Raw genomic sequence first — 20,246 nt, 5'->3', positions numbered from 1 at the left:
CCGTGTCTCCTGCACTGGCAGGGAGATTCTTTACCACTGAGTCACCAGGGAAGCCTTCGAGTGAGGTCTTGAGCTATATTTTTAAGGATTTCTCTGGCTGCTAAGAAGACAAAAATATGAGTGGAAGCAGACCAGTGAGGAGGATGCTGGAGTAATCCGGGGAAGATGTGATGGGGTCTGGGAGAGTAGAGATGGCCAGATTATTTTTTTGGATGCACTGCATGGGCATACAGGATCTTCCTTCCTCAGCCAAGTATGGAACTAGCGCCCCCTGCGGTGGAAGTACAGAGTCTTAACCACTCGACCGCAGAGAAATTCCTCAGCATGGGGGGGGGGGGGGGGAGGTGTGTGTGAGTGCTCAGCATGGGGTTTGAAGGTGGAGAGTACTAGGTCTGCAGAGACTGGACGTAGGGAGTGAGGGGAAGAGGAGCCAAGGAGAACTCTAACGATTTGGCCTGAGCATCTGGAAGGAAAGTTGCCATTACCTGAGATATGAAATTGGCAGGTGTTTGGAGCCAGTGCTGTTTGAGACGCCTTTGACCATCCAAGTGAAGGTGCCAAGAATAAACTGTTTGGTATCTAGTCGTTGCTCAATAGGTATGTGATGAATGAAAGAGGAAAGAATGCAGAGTGTCTGGATGAGGATAACAGGTGGCCCAAGTGTCAGGCAAGGTAGGAGAGTCTCCTGGCTTTAAAAAGCGGTTTGTAGCACCTATTCATCTTCCACTACAGTTTCTGAGCAGTTTACTAAGGGCTATACTCCAGGACATGCTCTCATTTTTCTTTAAAAAAAGCCCTCAGCAAGTATCCACGCCACAGCTATTAAATAAGCATCTACAGTGCCCTATCCAGAAGACTCTTGAGAGGCAGGGAGATCCAACCAGTCCTTCCTAAAGGAAATCAGTCCTGAATATTCATTGGAAGGACTGATGCTGAAGCTGAAACTCCAAAACTTTGACCACCTGATGCGAAGAACTGACTCCTTGGAAAAGATCCTGATGCTGGGAAATATTGAAGGCGGGAGGAGAAGGGGACGACAGAGCATGACATAGTTGGATGGCATCACCGACTCCATGGACATGAATTTGAGTAGACTCCGGGAGGTTGGTGGACAGGGAGGCCTGGCGTGCTGCAGTCCAATGGGGTTGCAGAGACATGACTGAGCGCCTTAACTGAACTGAACTGAATCCTCGCCTCGGCAGAAGTGAAAGGACTAGCTCGGCGGAGATGGGGACCCTGTGCTGTGGGCGCGCGCCTGCCTCAGGAGCGCGCAGAGCCGGAGCTCGAAGGAGAAGGGGCTTTGGGAGGTTCCGAGGGCTTTCTGGACCCGTGTAGGGCGGGGCAGGACGTTGCTAGGGGGATTCTGATAGGTTCCGCCGGAAGGTTTGCTTCCGTCAGGCCCCGCCCCGCTAGAACGCGGTAGACGAATCAGGTGACTGCGGCTGTAGTCTACTCGGGAGGCAGAACCAGGCGGCGGCTCTGATCGCAGCGGAAGAGTCAGTAAGCTGGAGGGCGGGCGACTCTGGGTTGGATCCCTGGGCTGGGGCGCCGGGCCTGCGGTCTTTGAGGGCGGGGGCGGCAACTCAGCCCTGGTGGGAGTCCGGAGGCCTGGCCCCCGGCTCGTCACCTCCATTCTTCCTGGGCGTCCCCGAGTCTGTCGCTGCCTCTCTGTGACCCTAGCCTGACAGAGGGGTCGCCCTTGGGCACTCGGGGTTCCCAGCACGGCAGAGGAGGTGAGGTCTAACGTCCACGATACCTTGTTGAGTATTTCCGACGGAAGAACCCAGGCTTGGAGAAGCGATGGCTGGGGGGAGAGATTGGGGGCTGTGAGGGCGGCTTGGGCGCCCAGCGTGGGATCCACACCCAAGGTTAAGGGCGGCAGGGCTAACCAAGCAGGAGGGACCCCAGTGCTTTTCTTTTTTTCTTTTTTTCAGTGCTTTTCTAACGTTTCTTAGCTTCCAAATCCCGACATACGGGAGCTGGTAAAAGCAGAGCAGGTCTGGTCAGGTCCTGAGACCGCTCAGTCCAGAGCGATGTTGCTGAAGACAGGTACCTACGCGGATGGGGGTTGGGGGGTGGCTTTGGGAGGTAAGTGACCACTTGGGGGTGGGGGCTGCCTGGAGGAAGTTCCAGTCCTGTGGTTTCTGGGCCTCCTTCCCTGATGTGGGCATATGGGGAGACATGTACCTCTCTTATTCCCGGAGGTGGGCCAAGAAAAGAGGAAATCCTTCCCACGCAAGAATCAGTTCCCCTCCAAAGAGACCTCTTCTTTGCTCACCCCCTCTACCTCACAGCCAGAGACCCTATCTTCTGTAACATCAAGGTGTGCTGAGACAAGCCCTGTAAAGTCAGTATGGAAATTCCATTTTACAGATAAGCAAATTAAGGCCCTACAGTGCTCTTCCCACCGGCTGACCTCTTAAGCCCTCCCGAAGCCTCCTGGGTGCCTACAGAGAACATTGAGCCCTGGATGGGGCTCGGGAGACCTGAAGCCTGGCTACAGTGGCCTGCCAAGTTCTGTGTGAATGGAGTGGGGAGAGCTGGTCAGGGTGTAGAAAGGCTGTGACCCCAGGTGTTAGATTTGGGTGATCCCAGCACTGCTGTGGCGACAGCAGGGGGGAATCCAGGCCTCAGACACCACCCTACGCCTGGGACTGTCCACCCACTCACAGCCTGGTGGGAGCCAGCGGTTGCAGGAAGAGCCCATTCCACCTTAAGCTGGAGAGTCTAGTTCCCCTAACGTGTGGGGCTGGGCGGCATGCTGTGGGAGCCACTCACAATCCACCCCCTGCAGTGCTCATGCTGGCCTTGGTGGCCCAGGTGCTGGTCCTGGAGAATGGGCTCCTGCGGAAGCCTCCCATGGGCTGGCTGGCTTGGGAACGCTTCCGCTGCAACATCGACTGCGATGAGGACCCGAAGAACTGCATCAGGTGAGTCACCACCTGACACAAGTGGGGGCAGGGAAGGGGGCTCAGCTCAGAAAGAGGGCAGGGTTAGGGCCCCGCCCTATCCGAGAGGAAGCAACCCAAGATAACTTTTGAGACATCTGACACTCAGCCTCATGACCGGCGTGGGGACATCTGTGGTGACCTCAGGCCTATAGGGGACCCAGCCCCTGAGATAAGGAAAAGGAGATCACAGTTAAGGGTCAGATCTGACCCCACGTGCTTCCCACTGGCCCAGTCCTGCTTCTTGGCCTGGAAGCCAAATCACCCCTTTCGCTCCACCCTGCTTGTGGCTCGGGACGTAACCCTTGGTTGCCCGGCTCAGTCTCCAGCTTGACAGCAAAGACCATGGTACTTGCAGGCTGGATCTACACTCAGAGTATCTGAGAAGTTTGAAACGCTTCTGAGGAAGGGGGGGCGGTTAGGGCGAGGCCCATGCTGGGCCACTGAGCAGCGCTCTTCCCTGCCCCTTGCCAGTGAGCAGCTCTTCATGGAGATGGCTGACCGGCTGGCACAGGATGGATGGCGGGACCTGGGCTACGTATACCTTAACATCGATGACTGCTGGATTGGTGGACGTGATGCCAAGGGCAACCTGGTGCCGGATCGCAAGCGCTTCCCCCATGGCATTGCCTTCCTGGCTGACTATGTGAGCCCCCCACCGCAGCCCTGTCCTGCCCGTTGGCCTGCGGGCCAGACCATTCTGTCCACCCCCTCCTACTTCGGGCTCATTTCTATAATCCCTGCCTGAGAACAAACAGTCTGGTGGAGGAAATAGATACGTGAACAGGTAGTTATGAGCCACGGTTGTGAGCAAGAGCAAGGAAGGACCTCTCATTCAGCCTGGGATTTCAGGAAGATTCTCTGGAGGAGGCTGATCCCAGGGAGGGCATTCAAGGCAGAGGGGATGGCAGGAGGAAATGCTTAGAGGCCAGAGACAGCCCACGCAAGGTGTGTGTGTAGGAGGGAGAGGAAGAGGTGGCCTCTGTCGTGGTGGCAGAGGAGAGGCCAGGCCAGAAAGCTGGGACCCTTCTCTCCGGGCTCTTGGGAGTCCGAAGGTTGTAATGGGGCCTGGTTAGCTGTGTCTGTGAGTGGTTCCCTGAGGTATCCACTGTGTTCTCAACCCCTCCCCGCCCCAGGCTCACTCCCTGGGACTGAAGCTGGGCATCTATGAGGACTTGGGCAACTTCACCTGCATGGGTTACCCGGGCACAACACTAGATAAGGTGGTGCAGGACGCGCAAACCTTCGCCGAGTGGAGAGTGGACATGCTGAAGCTGGATGGCTGCTACTCAAGCCCCAACGAGCGGGCCGAGGGTGGGTCCCGCAGCTGGCTGGGAGCCATTAGTTAGGGAGGGGTGGCCGTGGAAGGCCCCCCCAGTGCCCGTCTGTATGGCCCCTAGTGGGTAGTGTTTCCCAATTCCTCTCCCCCAGGGCCTAGGGGTATCTTGGCTCCCAGAGGGCTGGTGCCTTTTTCCACCCAGGGTGTGTGTGCAGGTCTGGGTGCAGGGGAGGTGCCTCCTCTTTTGAGCGTTAGTCTCCTCACGTGTGGGGAGGTCTGAGCTGAGGCCGGAGATCACCTTGGGTCTCTTCATCCTAAAACATGGTGGTTGGACTTCTCTAGGGTACCCCAAGATGGCTGCTGCCCTGAATGCCACAGGCCGCCCCATCGCCTTCTCCTGCAGTTGGCCAGCCTACGAAGGCGGCCTCCCTCCAAAGGTGAGCCTTTCTCCGCACCCCCTGGCAGTGCTCCCCGTACCCAGGCCTTCTTGCCCTCTGTGCAGCCAGAGCTGCTGTTGTCCTAGCTGCTCACATGCTGATTCGTAGGAGGGTCGTAAGTACCGGAGGGGCCTGAGCCAGCCCAGGGTCTTAGAAGAGACAGTTGTCGGGTGGACTGAAGGGCGTGGGAGCCGTGTGTCAGGTGCCGACATGGACCGCTGCAAGCAGGCAGAATCCTGGGTGGTACTGCGTGGGCTTGGAGGGCCAGAAGACCGGTGAAGCCAGGCAGGTGGGGCCTAGCCTCCGAGAGGCCTCGTGGGCACCTCGCCAGGGGCCCGCTGGAAAGAGTGGAATCAGACATGCAGACTGGAGGGAGAACCCTGATGGAGGGTGGGACTCTCCCTGAGAGAACACGGGGTGGGCATGTGGGAGGACGGCTCTGGGGACCCCAGCCCGGGTTTCTATACCCTGGGCTTGGTCCCCGCTGGCATGAGAGGGGAGGGTCAGTTTCCAGCAAGCAGCACGCCTGGAGGGGAGGCCTGGGCAGCCCCAAAGGATGCACGCTCCCTCCAAGGCCCTTCCTCATCCTGAGCATGCTCAGAGCCTGATCTCTTCCCCCTCCCACCCTCTGTGTCCCCTGCTGAGTCTCCCCAGCCCCTGGACGGTCTCCGGGCCACAGAGCATGACGCTGGCCCGGGACTCTCTGCCTGCCCCCAAATCCAGGTGAACTACACCCTGCTGGCAGACATCTGCAACCTCTGGCGCAACTTTGATGACATCCAGGACTCCTGGAGGAGCGTGCTGTCCATCCTGGACTGGTTTGTGATCCACCAGGATGTGCTGCAGCCGGTGGCCGGCCCGGGGCACTGGAACGACCCAGACATGGTACCAATATGGAGGGGACTGGCCCGAGGCCCACGGCCCCGTGCTGTCTTCCTGGATGCTCTTTGCCAGGCTCTAGCTCGGCACCTCTGAAGCATGTCCTTGAACCACCATGTGGGACATGCCGTGGGCGCTTGCTTACCGTTCTTTTCCCAGGGCCCCACCCCCACCTCTTGGATCAGAATGTTCAGGGAGGGCCTGGGAATGCCCATTGTTAACAGTCTTCCCAGACGGTTCTGATGTTGCCTGAAACTTGAGAACTTGGTCTGGAGAGACTCTGGTGCATCATCCCTCCATCGGGTGGAGAGCACCATGAGCCCCCGCTCTCCTGTCATTCCCTCCCTAGACTGTCTTCACCAGTTCTGTCTCTGAGCCCCTCCTCTACGCTCTGTGCTCTTCCCTCCACAGGCAGAACTGGCCCCTCATACCTACCTCACTCATAGCCCTGACCACTTAAATTCCCTTGCAATTTTTCCTACAGTTTTAAGGCTGTCTCTTCACTTAGTCACCAAGTATTTACCCCCCAGTGATGGTTATAATAATTACAAATACTAGGCCAGGTGGAGAAGGTGAGAAATGGACCTGCTTTACACAGTTCGAGCTCCAGCTCTGCCACTTACCTTGGGCACTTGACTTCATCTTTTCTATGCCTCAGCTTTGTCATTTGGAAAATTGAAATAATAATAGTAGTTCCTGTAATAAGGTTGTTTTAAGGGTTAAAAGGATGATCCTTTATTTTAATTTTTCTAGGCCAGTGCATGTCTGTTATTGTAAACAGGACTCAGCTCCCCAGGGGTCAGGGAGGAGCTGACCTTCACTGACCCACTAAGCACTAGGCCCAAGGCCAAGTACCTTTATTTTTTGGTCATGCCACATGGCATGCAGAACCTTAGTTCTCCACCCAGGGATCGAACCCGTTTTCCCTGCAGTGGAAGCGTGGAGTCTTAACCACTACCGCCAGGGAAGTCCCCAAAAGGATGATCCTTTAAATGCTTGGCTCCATTTGGCACATATGCAGTGTGTAACTAAATTGGTCTCGCTAAGTACCCAACAGTGTTGCGTTAGCAATAATCGTTTGTGTCCTATTGGTATACTGGTTGCCCTGGGGGCAGGAGTGCCCATTGGTGCAACTACCTTTAGGGCAGGTGGGTAGCTAATGGCAGGAGCAGACACTGTTCAGGTCTGACTTCTACCACCCTGGCTGTATTTCTTCCATGTTCCAGTTTATAAATGCCTTTGGCAGTAGGATTTATTGGATCCTTTCAACAACCTGTGACATGGTCAGAGCATATTATCACCCCTACACTCTTGGTAGGAAAAAAAAATACTGAGGCTCTGAAAAGTGGTTTGACCCACCCCAAAGCCACAGTGCCAGGGAACGGTGTTGGCAGAACTAGGGCCCATACCTGGCCGTCTTCCCCATCTCTATCTTGTCTAGCTGCAAAAATTTAGGGTTGGTCCCCATGCCCACCGCTCTGTGGAGGCCAGAGCTGAGCACTCCTCTCTCCTACCCCCAGTTGCTCATCGGGAACTTTGGCCTCAGCTTCGAGCAAGCCCGAGCCCAGATGGCCCTGTGGACGGTGCTGGCGGCCCCCCTGTTCATGTCCACGGACCTGCGCACCATCTCTGCCCAGGACATAGACATCCTGCAGAATCCACTCATGATCAAAATCAACCAGGATCCCTTAGGCATCCAGGGACGCAGGATTCTCAGGGTACTGGGGTATGGGAGCAGGGAAGGAGGTGAGGCTGAGAGACTGGGCTTCCCTGAAAACAAGGCTGCTAGCTGGAGGTTAAGGGGTCGGGACCGGGGTCTCTGAAATCCACTCAGTCCCTCCTGGTTGCATTCAGTTGGAGGCTCTACTGGCAGCTGCTCTGACTGTCCCCTACTTAGCCGGATAATAGCAGGGCCAGAGCAGGACAGCTCATGGGACTGGGGGAAGGGAGACATCACCACAAGTGCATGTGGGAACAGCGTGGCCCCCTGGCTTGGAAATATTAATACAAGACGTCCGCACAAGTCTGATGTCTGGCAGAGACCTGGGGCTTACCTTAGAGTTGAGGAGTTGCTGGAACCAAGGAGTATAACTAAGTCCTAGTAGCAGCGTTTACTAGTTTTTGAGCACCTGCTGTGTGCTAGGCATTCTAGACACATTTTCTCAGAAGGTAGATGCTCCTTCCTGGTTTTACAAATAAGGAAACTTAAACTCGAAGAGTCTCGATGACTTGGTCCCAGGGCCACATGTTGGTCCTTTAATGGACTGGAACCTAGTGGTTCCGAGAGTAAGAGAGAGAAAGAGGCTGATATCCCCTGCTTTATGCGGAAAGCCAATAGAGTCCTGTTCTTAGGGCTCATGCTGCTGCACTAGGCACCAGGCGCCCTCTCGAGTGGGTGAAGGCACAGTGCGCCTTCTCGAGAGGGTCTTAGAAGCCCGGGCAAGAAAGTGAGCTCAGTGGGCCTCGGTGCTCCAAGGAATTAGCCGGAAATAGAGAGAGAGAGAGAGAGAGAGAGAGAAGGAATAGAAAGAAAGAAAGACACGGGGAACAAAGCTCTGATGGAGCAAAGGTGTTTTAATCAACATGGCGTGGGTATATATACTGTCTTACCAGGTGGTTATTCTCAGCAAAGACAAAGATTAAAATTCCAGACTTACAAAACATAAGATGATCTCTATCAAAGAGAGAGTTGCAAACAATCACCTTTTACCGTATGGCTCATAAAAAGGAAGAGGGTACTTATCACTGTAATGAGAAATGCCTGGATTCCTCAGCCCCGGGAAAGGCGCGCCTCTCCTCTTAATTCCTGAATATTCAGGAATCAATAAGGGCCAGGGGGTTCCTGACAGATCCAGAACAGCACACAGGAAGCCTCTTGTTAAGTGCTTCCTGACAGCCACGCAGTTGGTAGGTGGCACAGCAGGACTAGAAGCCGGCAGCGTCGCCTCAGAGCTTGTGCTCTCTGTGCAGAGCCCCTGCCCCTCTCGTGAAAAGGAGCCTCCAGCACTCTAGAAGGCACCCGTTGAGCTGGTGATGCCCAGAGGAGGCGTCTGATCCTGCAGAGGGGCCGACAGTGGAGCCAGGCCCCGAGACCTTCTGGAGGATGGGGCCTCCCTGTCCTGGCTCCTTGGGGCAGAGCTCGTCATTCCCACTGGACAGTGCCCCCCGGTCTAGTGCCAGGGGCTGTCCACGGGGGTTGCTCCTGTTACCCTGTGAGCTCGCTGACGTTAGGACCTCAGGCAGCATTTGTCGCGTCCAAAAAGGGGGCCTGGCACAGAGGAAGTGTCCAGGAGCGTCTGTGGAAGCAGGGAAGAAAGAGAAAGAAAGGAGGAAGGAAGGTAGAGTTAGAGGAGTTGGCGCTGGAGGGCTGTGTTTTCCCCTCTAGGCTCCTGTGGGCCCGTGGGCCCCAGAGCTCAAGGGAGGGTTGGGAAGGGGGCTTCGGGGCCTGCTGAGCAGGGCGCCAGCCAGTGAGCCATCTTCCGTGCCCAGGAGAAATCCCACGTTGAAGTGTACTTGCGGCCCCTGGCCAGTGAGGCCAGCGCCATCGTCTTCTTCAGCCGCAGGACGGACATGCCTTACCACTACCATTCCTCCCTTGCCCGCCTGAACTTCAGCAGCTCCATGGTGTATGAGGTGAGTGCTCTGCCGTCTCAGGACTTCGGGCTTCCCTGGGGGCGCTGCTGGGTCCTCACTCACACACCCACCCCGCTGAGCCGTGGGTCCTCCGGCTGGCGCGGCTCTCTGCTCCGGTGTTTTCAAGCTACACAGGTGAACTGCTGTGCATAATCGAGTCCTGCCAGCCCCTGAGGCCATGGGCTCCCCTCTTCGGTCTTGCTGGCACGCTTCTCGGGTTCTCACCCCCGCCTGTGCTTGGGCACCGCTTGGCTTTGCCAGAGGGGACGTGATTGGGGGTTCACGTTCCCACTTCCTGTAGGGCAAACTGGAGGCTCCACAGAGACAGGCCAAAGTCCAGGCGTTTACATCCTCTGCGGGATGGGGTGGGGTCCGTGCAGCCATTCTTAGGGTGGCATTGGTGCTGTCCTCCCCCTGCAGGCCCAGGACGTCTACACGGGTGACATCATCAGTGGCCTCCAGGACAAAACCAACTTCACCGTGATCATCAACCCTTCGGGGGTGGTGATGTGGTACCTGTACCCCATCAGGAAGCTGGGGATACCCCAGCAGTGAGGGGCTGGGGCCAGTGACAGGCTGTGGCGGCACCACCGAGCCTGGACCACGGAGGGTCCACGTGCTGAGGGCCAGTGCAGTGGGGTTCTCTGCTACCCAGGCCCGCTCGGCGACCCGACCTCATCAGACTCGGGCCAGGTCCCGCGCCCTGCCGGAGCGCGAACTCTCCAGGAAACTTGTCTCGGGGAGACTTCCTGTGGCTCTGTCGGCCTCTACGTTGTCTGCACAGCCCTACAGATACCGCTGACCAGCCCGGTCAGCCTCCCCTGTGGGGACAGGCAGGGACACGAGGATCTGTCAGGACACGAGCCTCAGACCTTCTGTTTGTTGACTCTGAAATCAGGAATTTGGGGAATTTTTCTTGTAATTAGGAGTGGAGCTCTGATCTCTTGTCAGGAACCCCCATGAATTATGTGATTGACTTTCCTGCCCGGAGAAGGCCTTGCAGGCTGACGCGGCCTGGGCTCCTTCGGGTCACCAATAAAGCTGTTCTTCTGTCAAGTAGTTGCGACATGGGCCTGGGGCCATGGGCACCTTCAGGTAGTGACTCTGGGGAGCACGACACAAGGTGCTGGTTTCAGATTTTGCCCCACAGGGAAGGCATACGGCATCTTCCGGCCCCTCCCTCCACAGCAACCGGCAGATTGTACTTCTGACCATGCCAGGCTTGCCTCCCACCCCAGGCCATCCCTGCCCCACCCAGCATCGTGGTGGTGACCACACAGTGCGGCCGGCTAGTGATGTCCCGGGCCCTCTCCCCCACCCCGTCCAGATGTTACAGGGCCTGCCTGCCGGGACCACGCTCAGTGGCCCCCTCGGCTGCACATGGAAAGACCCTGGTCTGCTGAGGGATGCTGCGGTATTGCCCGGGGCGTCTTTCAGGTGCCCTCCCCCTTTCGACAGGCCTTCAGTCAGTGGTGCCCCGGGCTGGGAGCAGCCACGGGCAGTGAGCTCTGCCTCTCCCCCACAGGGCCCACACGGCCTGCCCTCTGCCCATCAGTGCTCCCAACGCCCCCCTTAGCTTCTTCTCTCCTAACTTGGCTGAGAGGACTTTTCAGATCCCTCAACTGTGTCCAAAGAAAGGTCCAGGGGCTCTCTTTGTGATATGAAGTATATTTCCTGCTCCTCCTCCTAGGGAAAGGGGTATCCACAGGACAGCTGGTTCTTAACTTCGGTTCCTTGTTCCCAAGCCCTCTCTTTAGCTAAGGCCTCAGGGCCCCTGTCTTCCGTGGTGGCTCTCGTTCCCCTTTGGAAAGGGGCAGCAGAGCAGGTGAGGTAGGTTCTCCTTGTGCTTTGGGGCACCCAGGCCCCAGCTTTGCGTGGTCCTCCCTGTACGAACTCTTCTGGGGGCTCTCCCATGTTCCCTTCCTCAGGGGTCTGAGGTCCTTATGTTTAGAGTGTGGTGGAAAGAACTCTCAAATGTGCATTTTATAGTGTAATTTAATATCTCTGGAGTCCAGGGTCATCAGAGGAAGCTCTCTTTTCCCAGTTGATGTCTTGAGGCTGTGGGTCACTCAGGAGGACTGACGCCTACTTAGCCCAGGCCTCTGCCCTCTGAGGTCTGGAGCTGTCAGCTCCAGCTTTTGGTAATAGTGCTGTTTGAGCCAAATGGAATGGTCTGGGCAGGAACACTTCATTTGCCAGTCCCAGGAAAGAAATCTTTTCCACCACCCTGGGATGTGGTGTATAGTGGTTGAGAACAACAGACTTGGGACTTAGGGCCAGGGATCAGCCTGAATTTGACCAGTTGATTACTGTGCCCTTCCAGACCCAGAGATAGTTTTTACTTGCTGTATAAGTTTATCCTGAGGTACCTGATCGATACTATAGCTTTAGCCTTTATTCTCTTAACACGCAGTGTGCCTGTCTTCTACGACATTGTTTTACTGCCTTTCACCAAAGGCCAGTTTGGGACTCAATTATTTTTCCCAAGTTTAGCCTTGTTTGAACCCAAGGGTACCCCTTCTGTTTTTTAAAAAAAATTTTATTATGGAAATTTTTTAAAATAAAAATAAACTGGTAATTAAACCTTCATGTACCCATCACCCGGATCCAACAACCATCAACCTGTGCCATTGTTTCATATCTCTCATCCCACACATACTTTTTTGTATGTGAGCTGGAATATTTGAGAGCAAATCAAAGAAAACTTTAAACACCACTGTGTAGCTCTAACTGATCATAGGGCCTTGAAAAGATGTGCCCTTAATAAAAAGTTTAATCTGATCACCAGTCTATGTTCAGTTTTTGCCAAATGTGGTTTTTTAGGGGTTTTCTGCTTTTTTATTTTTGGCCACACCGCGCAGCTTGAAGGATCACAGTTCTCTGACCAGAGATTGAACCCAGGCTATGGCAGTGAAAGCCCGGAATCCTAACCACTAGGCCCCCAGGGAACTCCCACTGGTTGTCTCTAATATATTTTTCTATAGTTTATTTGGATCAAAATCCAAGCAAAGGGTCAAAAAAATGGTCCAGTAAGGACCACTGAAAGTTTCTCATTCTATAAAAGCAATGAAAAATCTGCAGTATATAATCAGAATTAGCTTTAAACTCTGGAAATTAACCAAAGGCTTCCAGTAACCCAGAGAGTTCTCAGTCAAGAAAGTAGAGTGTTGGTAAGAACAGTAAGCTTTGTAGAATTTTTAATTTACCCTAGTACCAGATATTGTCTCGGGGCTAGACAGCATATTAAAAAGCAGAGATATCACTTGCTGACAAAGGTACATATAGTCAAAGCTATGGTTTTTCCAGTAGTCGTGGGTGGATGTGAGAGTTGGACCATAAAGCAGGCTGAAGAAATGATGCTTTCGAACTGTGGCGCAAGAGAAGACTCTTGGGACTGCAAGGAGATTAAACCAGTCAATCTGAAAGGAAATCAACCCTGAATATTCATTGAAAGGATCGATGCTGAAGCTGAAGTTCCAATACTTTGGCTACCTTATGCAAAGAACCGACTCATTAGAAAAGACCCTGATGCTGGGAAAAATTGATGGCAGGAGGAGAAGGGGGTGACAGAGGATGAGATGGTTGGATGGCATCATCAACTCAATGGACATAAGTCTGATAAACTCCGGGATATAGTGACGGACAGGGAAGACTCACATTCTGCAGTCCATGGGGTGGCAAAGAGTCTGACACGACCAAGTGACTGAACAACAACAATAGTACCAGATTTTAAGTCAGCTATTTAAAATATGTTCAAGGAACTAAAGGAAACCATGTCCAAAGAACTAGAGGAAAGAATAAAAACAGTGTCTCACCAAATAGAGAATACCAGCAAAGAGAACTTACAGAAGGGAACCAAATAGAAATTCTAGAGTTGAAATGTATAATAACTGAGATAAAAATTTCACTAGAGGGGCTCAGCAGACATAACCACGCAGAAAAAAATCAACAAACTTGAAGATAGGTCCGTAGAAACTAACCTATCCAAGGAATAGAAAGGAAGATGAAGAAAAATTAATAGGCTCAGAGACCTGTGAGATACCATACAGCACAGACATGAGGAGAGAAAGGGTGAAAGAATGAACAGTGGATGAAAACTCTGCATATTTGATGACAAACACTAATCTACACATCAAGGAGCTCAATAACCAACCAGTAGGATAAAGTCAGACACATTATAATCAAACTCAGAAGACAAAGTCTTCCCTGGTAGCTCAGCAGTAAAGAATTTGCCTGCAATGCAGGAGACCCAGGTTCAATCCCTGGGTGGGGAAGATCCCTTGGAGGAGGGAATGGCAACCCACTCCAGTATTCTTGCCTGGGAAATCCCATGGGCAAAGGAGCTTGGGGGGCTACAGTCCAAAGGGTCACAAAGAGTCAGACATGACTGAGCAACAGACCATACCATTATATCCTAAGCAGAAGATAAAGGGAAAATTTTGAAAGTCAGACAGAAGTGACTCATCACATATGAGGGAATATACTTTGAGATGAATTAGAATGAATACAAAACAACAAAAATACTAAAACAGAACATACTAAAGCTTATAGAGTCAAAATAATAACCAGAGGGAAATTAATAGCCATAATTTGCCCATGTTAAAATCAGTGAAAAAACAACCTACACAATGGGAGAAGATACCTGCAATTCATGTATCTGATAAGGGACTCGTATTTAAAATATATTAAGAAATTTTAACTCAATAAAAAGGCAACCTAATTTCAAACTTGGCAAAGGATCTGAATAGACATTTTCCCAAGGAAGATATGCAAATGGCCAATACTCACTAAATGTAAATAAAAACAACAGTGAGATACCACTTCACACCCAAAAGGGTGACCAGAAAGAGTCAGATAATAATAAGTGTTGGCAAGGATGTGGAGAAATTGGAACCCTCATATGCTGCTGGTAGGAATGTAAAACCATATGTCAAACGACCCAGAAGACTTACCCACCCATGCATCAGGTAATAGGCACAGACTCCAGTCCTGACTGTAGAAAGTGGCCTCTGAACTGGCCCCAGTCCCTCTCAGCCACAGCCTGGGAGACCCTGGAGAACGAAGGCTATCTGAGACAATCACCCATAGACGGGAGAGCCTTTGTGGAAGTCTAGGTTTCCAGTGGAGACGTTCCAGCACACCGCTGCAGAAAGGAAATAGTGGTCTGGACACACTGGAAGATTTATCACATCACCCCTCTCCCGAGGCGCACAGCTCTGCCCAGGGAGACACTCTTGGCCCTTGATTTCTCCCACAGGGGAAGCACGCGAGCGCACACCTGACTTCCTGGCTGTGTCACGGAGGTACACTCCGCTCACTCCACCCGGAGGCCAGGGTCATGGCTGCCTGATGCGGGGGTGGGAAGAGGCTGGGAGAGGGGCCGTGGAGGGCATTAAAGGATGCAGATCCCACTACCTGTGCTGCAGGCTCCATGGAGCCTGCGTGAGCTGCTGGGGACTCCTTGCCTGCAGGTCCCCACACCTGGCTCATAGGCTGCCCACCCCCTTCCCCTCCTCACGCCCCCAACTCCGTGCACCTCGCCCACTCACACTGCTACCCTGCGGCCATCTCTCTGTGCACACTCCTGACGGTGGTGAGTGTGACCTTTGGCAGATGGCTTTTGAGCGCATGTAGAAAGCCAGCCTGAGTCTGCAGGCCAGGGAGAGACCACAAACTTGAGATTTTAACTCAGAGCTTGGGCAAACGAAGTGGAGGCTGTCAGCTCCTGGCCTGGTGTATCTCAGGATCAAGGGGAGGCAAACAAGCTTAAGAATTCTGCCACAAGGGGGAGCAACAAGTATGGTGGCGGTGTATCCATAGAGGTCTGGGAAAGTCTCAGATTCTAGCAGCACTGACCGAAGGGCTTTCTCTCCCAAAGTTAGCTGGTAAAAAATGTGGAGGGGTGACTGCTACTGCAAGTGTGAGGAAAACCATTCGAGACTTCAAGGAACGTGAAAAACCAAGGAAACATGAAACGACCAAAGGATCACAACAGTCTTCTAGGAACTGACTTCGTTCAAGGCAGTGCAAACCTCCTTCAAGCTAGGCTCCAACAGTACATGAACTGAGAACTTCCAGACGTACAAACTGGATTTAGAAAAGGCAGAGGGACCAGAGATCAAATTGCCAATATCCATTGGATCATAGAAAAAGGAAATTTAAAAAGAACATCTACTTCTGGTTCGCTGACTATGCTAAAGCCTTTGACTGTGTAGATCACAACAAACTGAAAAATTCTTAAAGAGACAGGAATACCAGAACACCCGCCCTGCCTCCTGAGAAACCTGTAACAATACAAGAAGCAACAGTTCGAACTGGACATGGAACAACAGACTGGTTCCGAACTGCGAGAAGTACATCAAGGCTGTATATTGTCACACTGCCTATTTAACTTATATGCAGAGTACATCATGCGAAATGCCAGACCAGATGAAGCACAAGCTGGAATCAAGATTGCTGGGAAAAATATAAATAACCTCAGATATCCAGATGATAACACTCTATTGGTGGCAAGTGAAGAGGCTGGGAAAGATTGAAGGTAGGAGGAGAAGGGGCCCACAGAGGATGAGATGATTGGATGGCATCACCGACTCAATGGACATGAATTTGGGTAAACTCCGGGAGTTGGTGATGGACAGGGAGGCCTGGCCTGCTGCAGTCCATGGGGTCGCTAGAGTCAGGCATGACTGAGCAACTGGACTGAACTGAACTGAAGAGGAACTAAAGAGCCTCTTGATGAGAGGGTGAAAGAAGAATGTGAAAGAGTTGGCTTAAAACTCAGCATTCAAAAAACTAGGATCATGGCATCCAGTCCCACCACTTCATGGCAAATAGACGGGGGAAGAGTGGAAACAGTGACAGATTTTATTCCCTTAGGTTCCAAAACCACTATGGATGGTGATTGCAGTCACGAAATTAAAAGATGCTTGCTCCTTGGAAGAAAAACTATGACAAACCTAGATGTTGTATTAAAAAGCAGAGACATCATTTTGCCACAAAGGTCCATATAGTCAAAGCTATGATTTTTCCAGTAGTCATGGATGGATGTGAGAGTTGGACCATAAAGAAGACTGAACCCCGAAGAACTGATGCTTTCAAACTGTGGTGTTGGTGAAGACTCTTGAGAGTCCCTTGGACACCAAGAAGATCAAACCAGTCAGTCCTAAAGGAATTCAACTCTGAATATTCATTGGAAGGAATGATGCTGAAGCTGAAGCTCCAATACTTTGGTCACCTGATACAAAAAGCTGATGTAAAAATCTTTTCATTGGAAAAGATCCTGATGCTGAGGAAGATTAAGGGCAGGAGGAAAAGGGGATGACAAAGGATGAGATGGTTGGATGGCATCACTGATTCAATGGACATGAGTTTGAGCTAACTCTGGAAGATAGTGAAGGACAGGGAAGAATGACATGATGCAGGCAATGGGGTGGCAAAGAGCTAGACATGACTGAGTGACTGAATAACAACAATAACAACTCAAAGACATGGAGATCTGCAGTTTACCTGATGGAGAATTTAAAAAAATAGCTGTTTTAAGGAAGTTCAATGAGTGACAAGAAAACAGAAAGGCAATTCAGCAAGATCAAGAGAACAACACATGAAAAAATGATAAGTTTAATAGAGATAGAAACCATTTTTAAAAAGAATCAACAGAAATTTTGGAGGTGAAGAATACAACGAATGAAATGAAAAATTCAATAGAGAGTGTCAGTGGACCAGCAGAATGGTCTCTCTTCAAGTAACTGGTGTGGTTTCTGATTCCTGGCTGGACCTTGATAGGTACCCAGGAAGCCTGGAACTGGCCATTCAAAGGTCCAGGTGAGTGACAGGAAGACAGGGACGGGGGTGATTGTAGTGAAGATGAAGAAAGAGGGACCGGCCAGACCCGCATGACTGAGTGGCAGTGGGCAAGGGACACTGGTGGTAAATAAAGACAGAAGTGTTAGGGAGTGGCTGAAAATTACTTATTTCATAACACTGCCTCTAGCAACAGTTTAACATTTCTAGACTCCCCTGATAAAAACAATAATACTGGATTCCTGTTTAAAAAAACTCAACCCGTTTTCAGAAACTATTTCCCCATTCAGTCCCTGGAGAGGCCGTATATGGGAGGGGTCCTGCAAAGACTGACCTCCCAGCTGAAAGAGATCCTATACTGCCCAGGTTGGAACAGAGGTTATTTGTACTGAATCAGAATGTGCAAAATAAGAAACTAGGATGATTTGCCTCATTAAAATGGACTGTCTAGTTTATAGAATGAGAAAAAAGTTGCATATGGTGATTTAGTTATATATTCTAGTATCTAGATCTAAATCTTGGCTCCACTTACAGCAGTCTTGAACAAGTTACTTAATTTCTCTGTGCTTCCACTTCCTCTTCTATGAAGTGCGGCTGTTAATAGTTCCTACCTCATAGGATTGTGCTGGAGGATAAAATGAGATCATTCATGTAAAGCACTTTAGAAGGGCACCTGAATAAGTCATTATTTAGGGCTGATGTTTCCACACTGTGGTTTTTGCCACTAAGCCCAGAAGAGCTCTGTGGGAAGCCTTGGGAAGGACAGGCTCTCGCTCTTAATGGGTTTCCCAGTCCTCATGTCTCCCCGCTATCCCCTTTTTCAAAAGAGCAATTTTAGGCTTACTGAAAAATCAGGAAGAGAGTCTCCATACACTCTGTCTTCCCTCAGGTCTCCTCCAGTATCTTGACTGCTGGCATCTTGCATTAGTGTGGTGCATTTGTTGTAACCAATGATGACACTGATGTATATGACTAGCTAAAGTCCTTAAGGGAATTCCCTGGTAAGTTCAGTGGTTAGGTGCTTTCACTGACGTGACTAGAGTTCAATACCTGATTGGGGAACTAAGATCCTAAAAGATGCATGGTGTGTACAAATTTTAAAAAATAAATAAAAATAAAGTCCATAATTTACATTAGGGTTCACCTGTTGTGTTGTACATTCTATGGGTCTTGACCTGTAGCCACCATTACAGTCCTGCAGTTTCACTGCCCTAAACTCCTCTGTGCTCTGTTTACGCATCCCTCCCTACCCCCATCTCAGCCCCCAAACCACCCATTTTTTCAGTCTCCATAATTTTGGCAGTCTTCATAATTTTTCCTTTTTCAGAATGTAGTGAATTGAAGTGAATGCAACTATGCGGATATTGAATTTTTTTTTAATGGATTGAATATCCATTAAAATGGATTTGCTCAGCCATTTACATTAATGAGCATTTAAATGCAGTAGATATCATTTCAAGTGACAACATGAATGAATAAAGGTCAATGCTATTGGATTTTTTTTGTTGTTTGAAAAAAAAGAGATAGAATTATACAGTATGTAGCCTTTTCAGATTGGCTTCTCTCACTTGGCAATTTGCTTCAAGGTATGCTTTCATGACTTGATAACCCATTTCCTTTTATTGCTGAAAATATTCCATTGTATGGATGTACTACTGTTTATCCACTCGAATACTCAAGAACAGCCATCTGGTTGCCTCTGTATCTTGGCAATTACGAGTAAAACTTATGTATATAGTAATAAACATTTATGTTGAGTTTTGTGAGGATATAGTTTTTCAACTCATTTGGATAAATATCAAGGAGCTTAATTGCTGGATCATGCGGTAAAAGTATGATTAGTTGTTTTTTGTTTGTTCGTAGGGGTTTTTTCCCACCAAGTCACGTGGCATGCAAGTTTCCCGACCAGGGATCAAGCCCAAATCCGCTGCGTATAAGCACGGAGTCTTAACCACTCGACTGCCAGGGAAGTCCAAAATATGTTTAGTTTTATAAGAAACTACCAAACTGTATTCCAAGTGGCTATGCCATTTTATATTTCTCCCAGTAAATGAATGGATGCTTCACATCCTTGCCAGCATTTGGTGTGGACAGTGTTTTGAATTTTAGCCATTCTAATAGATGTGTAGTTGTAACTCATTGTTTTAATTTGCAATTCCCTAATGACATATGATGCTGAGCATCTTTTTATATGCTTATTTGCCATCCATATATCTTCTTTGGTGAAATATCTGTTCAGATCTTGCACCCATTTTCTTTTTTGCTGTGCTGGGTCTTCGTTGCTGTGCACGGGTTTTTTCTCGTTGTGTCAAGTGGGGGCTACTCTTTTGTTGAGGAGCACAGGCTCTAAAGTGTTAGGGCTTCAGTAGTTGTGGTGCACGGCCCTTGGAAGATTCCACAAGATTTCGTGGCAGGTGGAATCTTCCCAGACTAGGGATCTAAGCGGTGTCTTCTCCATTGGCAGGTGGATTCTTAACCACTGGACCACCAGGAAAGTTCCCTCTGCCCATTTTTAATTGGGTCATTTTTCTTATTATTCAGTTGCAGGAATTCTTTATATAGTTTGTATGTTAGTCCTTTACCAGATGTCTTTTGCAAATATTTTCTCCAAGTCTGTGGCTTTTTTCATTTTTTTAACAGTGTCCATCACAGAGCAGAATTTTTAAATTTTAATAAAGTCCAACTTAACAATTTTTTCTTTCATGGGTAGTGATTTTTGGTGTTGTTTCTAAAAACTCATTGCAAAGCTAAGGTCATTAGTTGTTCTCTTATGTTTTCTTCAGGAGTTTTATAATTTAGCATTTACATTAGGTCTTTGATGCACAGTGAGTTAATTTTTGTAAAATATCTCTGTCTAGATTTTTTTTACATGTGCATATCCAGTTTTTCCAGTGCCATTTGTTGAAAAGACTATCCTTTGCCCACTGAATTGTCTTTCTTTTCCAAAGATAAGTTGATTAGATTTGTGTGGTCTGTTTCTAGGCTCTCTATTCTGTTTCATTGATGTTTGCCTATTCTTTCACCAACACCATACTGTCTTGATTATTGTAGCTTTATATAAAGTCTTGGAGTTGGATAGAGACGGTTTTCCAATTTTGTTGCTGTTCTTTGAAATTGTGTTGGCTGTTACTCGTCTTTTGCTTCTTCATATAAAATCTGGGATCAGTTGGTTGATATCTACAAGATAACTTGCTAGAATTTTGATTAGGATTATGTTGAATCAATAGACCAAATTAGGAAGAACTGACATCTTGACAATATTGATTTTTC

At 50.1% G+C, this 20,246-nt stretch overlaps 2 protein-coding genes across 5 annotated transcripts in view; one reads left to right on the top strand and one right to left on the bottom strand.

Moving 5' to 3' along the window:
* The first annotated feature begins 1,394 nt into the window (after window positions 1-1,394).
* On the top strand, window positions 1,395-10,232 carry NAGA (alpha-N-acetylgalactosaminidase). Of its 4 annotated transcripts, none has more exons than XM_065944833.1 (10): window positions 1,395-1,496; window positions 1,935-2,049; window positions 2,795-2,930; window positions 3,423-3,594; window positions 4,085-4,262; window positions 4,570-4,664; window positions 5,388-5,549; window positions 7,064-7,261; window positions 9,033-9,176; window positions 9,597-10,232. In XM_065944833.1, the coding sequence occupies exons 2-10, from the start codon at window positions 2,034-2,036 to the stop codon at window positions 9,729-9,731; spliced, it is 1,236 nt and encodes a 411-aa protein (XP_065800905.1). In that variant the 5' UTR covers window positions 1,395-1,496; window positions 1,935-2,033; the 3' UTR covers window positions 9,732-10,232. The 4 variants fall into 4 exon arrangements, with proteins under 4 accessions (XP_065800905.1, XP_065800900.1, XP_065800911.1 ...); XM_065944828.1 differs by having other exon boundaries at window positions 1,399-1,500; XM_065944839.1 differs by lacking the exon at window positions 1,395-1,496 and adding an exon at window positions 1,529-1,733.
* WBP2NL (WBP2 N-terminal like) overlaps window positions 9,963-20,246 on the bottom strand; it is a 35,943-nt gene continuing 25,659 nt past the window's right edge. The window contains exon 7 of the mRNA XM_065937566.1: window positions 9,963-9,997. Within this exon, the coding sequence (XP_065793638.1) occupies window positions 9,963-9,997 (35 nt within the window). The remainder of the gene's footprint in view (window positions 9,998-20,246) is intronic.

Source organism: Muntiacus reevesi, chromosome 1, assembly GCF_963930625.1.
Source record: "Muntiacus reevesi chromosome 1, mMunRee1.1, whole genome shotgun sequence".
NCBI classification, from domain to species: Eukaryota; Metazoa; Chordata; class Mammalia; order Artiodactyla; family Cervidae; genus Muntiacus; species Muntiacus reevesi.
Note: the sequence above shows the minus strand (reverse complement) of the source record. Positions and strands in the feature narration are given on the sequence as shown.

What these genes read in the sequence shown, in the direction of transcription:
- NAGA (XM_065944833.1), top strand. An exon ending in CCCCAACGAGCGGGCCGAGG is followed by an intron (nt 4,263 to 4,569) that starts GTGGGTCCCGCA and finishes GGACTTCTCTAG; the next exon opens with GGTACCCCAAGATGGCTGCT. An exon ending in GCAGCTCCATGGTGTATGAG is followed by an intron (nt 9,177 to 9,596) that starts GTGAGTGCTCTG and finishes CTCCCCCTGCAG; the next exon opens with GCCCAGGACGTCTACACGGG.